General features: G+C 37.6%; 1 protein-coding gene across 1 annotated transcript in view; it reads left to right on the top strand.

The window, feature by feature from the left end:
• LIPH (lipase H) overlaps positions 1–6,977 on the top strand; it is a 32,549-nt gene extending 25,572 nt beyond the window's left edge. Inside the window, exons 8-10 of the mRNA XM_006925803.1 lie at positions 958–1,069; positions 5,384–5,557; positions 6,830–6,977. Of these exons, the coding sequence (XP_006925865.1) occupies positions 958–1,069; positions 5,384–5,557; positions 6,830–6,917 (374 nt within the window). The 3' untranslated portion in view covers positions 6,918–6,977. The remainder of the gene's footprint in view (positions 1–957; positions 1,070–5,383; positions 5,558–6,829) is intronic.
• Positions 6,978–8,421: the final 1,444 nt, after the last annotated feature.

Genomic DNA, 8,421 nt, shown 5'->3' with positions numbered 1-8,421 from the left:
CCGTAAGTCTGACCAAGAAATAGCAAATCCGAATATCATGGTGGGATCCCCATCTTCCCAAAGCATCCTTGACCTTGGAGAGCAAAGAGTAGAGATGAAGAAGAGTTCTCTAAACACCTTGTACACTCTCATTTATTCAATAGGAATTTATTGGGTGCCTATACGGTGTTAGTGCTGAGATTACAAAGAATAAAAATCATCAATTCTCAATTATTGTTGTATGTTTTATCTTTTTTTGTAACATCGTAAGACATTATTCAGGCATTTTTTAGATGTACCCATGCATTTACCACTTTTTTGGTTATCATTTTTTCTTGTGTTTTGTAAATTCAGTAGCATGCTGAATAATGATGGGAGAACTGCAAGAGGTAGATCTGACTTAGCCTGAGGATCAGCGAAGGCCTCCTGGAGAAAGTGACATTAGCTGAAACCTGATGGGTGGGTCGGCAAAAGGGGCAAAGTAAGAGTGTCTAAGTGAAGAGAAGGCTTAGGAGCAAGAGGGAGCTTGCCAGTGTAGGCAGTGCTGGTAGTGTGGCATAACTGGGGAAGAGATAAGAAAGGCTGGCTAGGCTGGTAGACATGGCCCAGATTATTGAAGACATTGTCAACTGTGGCCACCTGCTTGGTTTATTTTTAAATGGGCAGAAATTGAAGTGAACTAGTTACACTCAACAGTAGGCCATGATACCTCAGTCAATAAGATGGGAACACTGATTCAGTAGTGATGCCTAAACATGGTGACTGGATACTATTGAATTCTGTTGTCACTCGAGCCATCTTTACCAAAGAGAATAGAAAGAAATATTAGAAAATTCTGCCCTGGATCTTTGCAGAGAAACTCAAGAGGAAGAGAAAATGAGACTTAGTTATTAGGGAGGTTGGGTTTTTAGGAATTGACCCTTTAGGGAAGCAGTTGGGAGTACCTTTCTCTTACCATGTTTTTTCCTGGTTTTGCAGTATATCATTATTTTGTTGATATTATAACTTGGAACAAGAACATAAGAAGAGGGTCCATTACAATCAAATTGAGAGACAAAGCTGGAAACACCACAGAATCCAAAATCGATCAGTAAGTTGGGGTGGGATACTTTGCAGTTTGCAATTTGCCTTTTTGCTCAGAGAAATTAAATTCCAAATATACCTGTTTTCTTATTTATATACTTGTACTTTTCTTTCTTCTACAAAAGATATAAGGGGACATATTGTTTAATTGCTTCCTGTGGCTCTTGATCTCTCAGGTTCTTTACAAATGGAATTGGTGCAAGGATTTCCCTTTCTTCCTTCCTTTCCCCTCCCTCATTCCCTCTCTTAGTTTCCTCCTTCTTGCTTCCTTCGCTTAAACATTTAGTTACAAAAGTCATCTTTGTTTGCTATAAAAGATTTAAACAGTAAATGAGTGTGTAAAATAAAAGTGCAAGTCCTTGGCCCATCCCAATAACCCTATCCCCACAGGCACTTACCCTCAAACACGTTTCTGTTCTTTTTTGAGCTCATGATATACATACAAATATGTTTTTGAAACTCAGAGAATGTAATTTGCAATAGAAAATTGGAAACACCCTAAAAATCCCACGATGAGGAAATAGTTCAGTTAGATATTCCCATATAACAGAATACTCATTATACATAGTAAATGAAATGCCTTATAAATGTGCTGAGTGTAAAGCTTCAGGATGTCAAATTATATAAAGTATAAAACTCAACAATGTATTATTTATACATAAAGTTTTAGTTCAACAATGTAAAAAAAGAAACAGAAACATGCCAAAATATTAGATTGCCTTTTAGGTGGTGAAAATATGAGTGCTTTTTTCAGCTTATCTTTACTTTTCAATTTTTAATTTTGTATTTTATATATATATATGTATATTTATATATATTTATAGTTTAAAAACAGTTAATTTTTCATCTATTACTTTTACAATTGGGAAAAACTCTTTAAGCAAAGGAATTTGAAGCTCATTTTATTCGTTTACTCAGGAAATGTTTCCTGGGTTCTTTTGTCTACCAGGCATTTGGGTTGTGTCTTGGCCTTACCCATAGAGGACCGAGTAGAATGCGATCTGAAACTGGCAGTCCCCTTACGGGTTCACTGTACAGATAAATAGAAACAGTGTGGGTGGGTGGTTTAGAGATAACTTTTTAAAAATGCCCCCTTAGATCACAATAATAGTAATAGCCTTTGTTTATTGAAGCACTTTACGCCCATGGGCTAATGCAATTCTCACTAAAACCCTGTAAGATCGTATTGCCGTCTCTAATTCATATATGAGGAAACTTAGGCTCCGAGATGTCAAGTGATTTGGCCAATATCACACAGCTGATCAGGATGAATCAGGTGAAATCAGGGGCAGGTCCGTCCAACCCCAAGCCCACAGTTTTAATCACTACATTGTATTCTTCCTACTAATCTGTATTGCTCATTCCACTCTAGCATACTTGAGGTTTATGAGCAGTGTTTGTTTGTTTGTTTTTTAGGGTTCTTTATTGATCTGTTTCAGAGACCTCACTACAGTGTCAATGTCCCCAAACCCACAGTGGGGCAGCATTTTCAGGGAGGGCACTGCAAGGGGGTACCTCTTGAGGAACCAGCCTCAGGTAGTTTCTGAGCTGTGACCTTCAGTGAGGAAGCGAGGCAGAGACCTCATCTGGAGATTCTAAGAAATAGCAGGCGAGGTTGTGCAGTTACATAATGTGCAGTGTTCACCCAAGAAAATTTGCGTATTCGTGCCAATAATTGGCCACATATTTGCTTTACGTGTTTTAGAAGTTTTAATTTTACATAGTAAATTTCTCCCAAGAAAGAACTCCTAAATTGGGAGGTTTTTATATCAATTAAGATTGAGATCTTAATCTTTATTTTAGTCATGGTTAGTCATTCTCATTTTAGTCATGTTTGTGAAAAAGTCATCACCAATCAGAGGCTATATAAGGAAAAAAAGAAACAGTTTTTCTATTACATGGGAGATTATGAGTACTTTTTTTTGCAAGGTAAACTTTAACATCTTAGTATTAGTTTTACAATTTAAGATAAAGGAAATGATATTAGAGTATGTACCTTGAGTTCATCCAGTCTTACCAGACTATGGGTAAAAATGGAGTCACATTTAAGGTTATTATCTGCCTGATGACTCTCACTGTATCCATGTTTTATATGTATTTCTTTTTTTTTAACCTTTTAAAAAAATTTGATATAACTCACGTACTACAAAATTCATCCTTTAAAAGTTTACAGTTCAGTGACTTTTATTATGTTAAAAAAATGTGCAACCATTACCATCATCTAATTCTAGAATATTTTCATTATCTCAAAAAGAAACCTCATTCCTATCAGTAGTAATTCCCAATCCTCCCTCCTCCCTAGCTTATGCCTCTCTGGAGGCACAAAGTAGATTAGTGCCAGATTTACCTATTCTGGACATGTCATATAAATGGAATCACACAATATATGGTCTTTAGGGTTCGGCTTTTTTTGTTTAGTATAATATTTTCAAGATTGTCGTAGCATGTATTAGTACTTCATTCGTTTTAATGGTTGAATAATATTCATTGTATGCATATTGCTGGATCATATGGTAGTTCTATTTTTAGTTTTTTGAGGAGCCTCCACACTGTTTGCTATGGCAGTCATAGCACTTTACATTCCCATCAACAGAGCACAAGGGTTCCAATTTTTCATATTCTTGTCAACACTTGTTATTTTCTTTGTTTGATTTTTTAGTAGCTAACCTAATGGTTGTGAAGTGATTCTAAATTCTTTACAACATCTCCATCATTCTTCGAGCACTTTTAGGTACATGTGTTCGTCCAAGATCAGTTTGAACTTTCCTTGCTTTAGCCCTGAAATCAACCATTTCTCCAGGGAGCCCTAGTTTTTTTTTTAATGGAAATGGAGTTTAAAAACCAAAATCTAAACCCTCTACTGGGTGTTTACCCCAAAGGCTTGAAAACTAGTATCTATAAAGATATTTGCACACCAACGTTCATAGCAGCATTATTCACAGTGGCCAGGACATGGAAGCAACCGAAGTGCCCTACAATAGATGATTGGGTAAAGAAGCTGTGGTACATATATACAATGGAATATTATTCAGCCATAAGAAGAGATGAAATACTGCCATTTGTGACAACATGGATGGAACTTGAGATAATCATGCTAAGCAAAATAAGCCAGACAGAAAAGGTTGAAAATCACATGATATCACTTATATGTGGGATATAAGCCTAAATGCAACAAATGAGCAGGACAAACGAACAGAGACTCATGGACATGGACTATAGACTAGTGGTTACCAGAGGACTATAGAATAGTAGTTACTAGTGGTTAGGAGGAGGAGTGGGGAGGTAGATAGGGTAAAGGGGGTCAAATATAAAAGGTTAGGGGGAGGGTGAATTGGGTAAAGGGGATCAAATATATAGCTGAAGGAAAATGGACTTTGAGTGGTGAACACATAATAGAATATACAGATGTCAAATGATAATGTACACCTGAAAGTTATATGCTTGTATTATCCAATGTTACCTCAATAAACTTAATTTAAAAAAAAAGAAAGAAAAAAAGAAAAAAAAAAACTGGGCACCATTCAAATTAATTTTATTTATAGCACTTCTACTCTTCATAGGAATTACACATGATTCCAGGGATGCTGGGATCACAGATACCTCCTCACTCCCATCCCCACTCCAGACCAAGGATTCAGTTCTAGAGCAAGCCTCCTGTTCCTGAGCCCAGGGTGGGAATCCTCATTTCTCTATGGCCTAGTCTCCCAGCTCCCCAGAGGGACATCAACCCAGCTGAACCTCCCCAGTGGGTATATCTTAGGTTCAGTTTGGGATTCCAACTCTAAGAAATATCTCCATACACCTGGAAAAAAGTATTGGAACCTGGGATTTAGCTATTTTAAGATTTCTCTTAAGAGACAGGACTGAAAAAATATATCTTTAAGTATAATCTCTAAATAAGTATATAGTTTGGCTAAAAATACACATAGCAGTTTAATGGAAAGACCAGAACTTTGAACTCAGCCAGAACTGAGTTTGAATCCCTGTGCTACTACAGATAAATCCTGTGACCTGGGCGAGCTTAAGCTCTGTGAGCATGTTTCCTTGTCTATAAAATGAAAATAATAATACCTTGGAGAAATTTGCAGGAGATTGGAGACATGTGTCAAGTCAAGAGTTGAGGATGGTGCTTGGCGTATAGCAAGCAGCACATACTTCTCTAATGTCATAGCATTTCATCAGTCCTGGGGTTAGCAACTTCACTTACGCCGTCCTTTGAGATCAAGTGGCTACCTGCCTACGAGTGATTTGTAGTTTTGAACTGTTTTCTTTAATTAGCGATCTGTATCCATTATATAAAAATACTATTTCTTCCTTCTAGTGAACCTGCAATATTTCAGAAATACCACCAAGTGAGTCTGCTTGCAAGATTTAATCAAGATCTGGATCAAGTGGCAACCATTTCCTTGGTGTTCTCTACAGGATCTATAGTAGGCCCAAAGTACAAACTCAGGATTCTCCGAATGAAATTAAGGTCACTTGCCAATCCAGAGAGGTGAGACATAGACAGGGTTTGACAAGCCTGTTTTCCAAAGATGTTGTTGGTTCTTGTTCATTCCATTTGGTCTAATGTTATAATTGGACTTGAACGATCACAATGAAGGAAGTGAGGGATTTTCCAAAAATAGACTTGATAAAAACAAACAGCCTAGTTATCCAAAAAAAATTTTACTTGTATGCAGTTAAAGATAAATGGCCCAATAATCCAAAGAAAGTTATATAATTCCTCCCTAAGCACTCTACCCGCACTGCTTGGTAAGCTGTTAATGTGTTGTAGGAAAGAAAGCCTTCATAATTTGGCAACCTGATAGAACAGAGACTAGTATTTAAAAAGATACAGAAAAATTGGACTATTTTATTGCATCGACAAAGTATGAAAATACTGTATCAATGTTAAATTTGATAACTGCACTGAAAATATCTTGTTCTTCGGATATACACATTGAAGTATTAAGGAGTAACTGACTTATTCTCAATTGGTTAAAAAAAAACCCCAACAGTGTGTGTGTGTGCGTGTGTGCGTGCGTGCTTGAAGTATTAAGGAGTAACTGACTTATTCTCAATTTTTTAAAAAAAAAACCCCAACAGTGTGTGTGTTAAAGGGGGTCAAATATAAAAGGTTAGGGTGTGTGTGTGTGTGTATGTGTGTGTGTGTGTGTGTGTGTGTGTATAGAGAGACAAAGAGGGGGGAAAAAGAAAGGCTGTGATGGTATGTATGTTTTGTTACTAATGCCACTCCAACATAGAGTCCTAGTATCCAGTCTGTGGACAGAGAGACAGGAAATGATGTGAGCAATAGTGCTTTGTGAATTCCTGTTTCATGAAGGTTTAGAATACTCTAAAACATTTAATAGTACAATTCTTCTAAGAGGATAGTTATTACATCTTAAAACTGTAGAGATTTTTAATAATTTTTTCCCAATTATCAAAGGAATAGATGTTCATTTAATAAAATCTGGAAAGTTAAGAAAGTGTTAGAAAGCAGAGAAATATCACCCATAATATTATTCAGAGCCAATCACTGTTAATGTTTTGGGTTATTTCTTTCTAATCTTTTCTCTATTACTGTTTTTAAACCTAGTCGAAGTTATTTGGCAAATAAATTTTGCTTTTTTGTTGTTGATGTTGCTTTGCTTATTTACCATAAGTATTTTCCTATAACATTCGAAATAACTGCTAAATAACTTTATATCCTAAGGATATGATACAATTTATTAGTATATTTTTGTTATTTTATTGACAAGAACATTTTGTCTTATTTTTACAGGCCTCAGCTGTGTCGGTATGATCTTATACTAATGGAAAACACTGAAACAGTCTTCCAACCTATTCTTTGCCCAAAGTCGCAGATGTAACTATCGTCAGGACATGTGGGCACCAGCAACATCAAGAAAGCTATGGCAGGCTTTTTTAAAGCTTCGCCTCACATTTTCCTCAAGGCACAAAAGTACGGAATAACCAGAGTTTTTTCCAGTAGTGTCCTATGGATGTCACATTGCAAAATGTCAAATGGCTTTGGATTCTAGAACACTCCTGTGAAGGGAGCCTCTAAGTAGGGCAAGTCAGAAATAGCCAGGCTCCCGGCAGCTCAGCGCCTTGTCTGACTGTGTCCTAGGGCTTTGTTTGTTCTGTTCTGTGCTTCTGCTGCCTATCACTCAGGCAGTTCTGCCCATCACGGCAGGCAGACAAGCATCTTAAAGGGAAGGACTGGCTGGAGACCTCACTTTGGACTCAATTTCACAGTCCCTGTGCCAAATTCCTTCAGGTCTCCACACGTAGAAGGGAATGGAGACTGATCTACCTCACAGGGCTATTGTATGGGTCTGGGAGACAAGTCTGTGAAGGGTTCTTTGAAGTCCTATGGATGCCACATTTGTGAGTGGTTTGATAAATGTGAATATGCTTTTATTTATTCTGATATGCCTTATCTAATGTGCAATAAGAGAGCTTCTCCTTATCAACACCAGCTTCTCTCTCTGACTGTTTGCTCTGGGAAGGCAAGAAAGCCATACCCCTGGTTTCCCACATTCTCTAAAGTGGGAAAAATGTTTATTTTTCATTATTAATATAATCCATGATTATTGAAGGAAATTTAGAAGCTGCATAGATGCAAAATGCATATATGCTATCCATAATCCCACCTGTTAGAGGTAATTATTTTAACCTTTTGGAATGATGCTAAATAACTTGTATGGCTAACATATAAATTCAAATCATAAATGGTTTGCTCTTAGAGCATTAGATGCCTCCAGTTTGAGGAATTATTAGGCTTCCCCAGGACTGTGTGTGAACCATGAATCTGAAATATCAACAGCAGCCAAGTCAACAGGCCCCAGAGGGCCAAAGTCAGAGAGGCCAGAACCAAGGAAGGACCATCTGGGGGGCCAGATGCCCAGAGCGAAGACAGAGCTAAAGGGGTGGGCACTACCCATCCCACAGCTGTGGTCACTGCGGGAAGGTTCCTGGGATTCCTGAGTGTCACAGGCCTGGTAATCTCCTTCTAATCCAAGTGACTCTCCTTCAACTGCTTTCTGTGAGAATAGCCCTTATTTTAAAGAAATGGACTATTTTATAAATTCTAGAACTCTGTAAATATATTTTACAGATGAACATATGTATCAAATACAGAGTCTTCCACCTAGTGAGGGATGCCTGTAATGAATGACTGACCTCTGAAAGAAATGCGGCTCAGCAATGATCCTGCCCTCTTGGACATCTTATCGCCCTTCCCCCTCCTTCCTACGTTTCCTCAGCCTTTCTGGATGGAAAGATTAATGTGTTATGGGGCCTGATTTCTTTTTAAGAGTTTTATTGGCTCTGCATTTTGATTAGCACAGTCACTTCTTTGTCCTCTTTCCC

The sequence above is a fragment of the Pteropus alecto genome, unplaced genomic scaffold (assembly GCF_000325575.1).
Source record: "Pteropus alecto unplaced genomic scaffold, ASM32557v1 scaffold88, whole genome shotgun sequence".
NCBI classification, from domain to species: Eukaryota; Metazoa; Chordata; class Mammalia; order Chiroptera; family Pteropodidae; genus Pteropus; species Pteropus alecto.
Note: the sequence above shows the minus strand (reverse complement) of the source record. Positions and strands in the feature narration are given on the sequence as shown.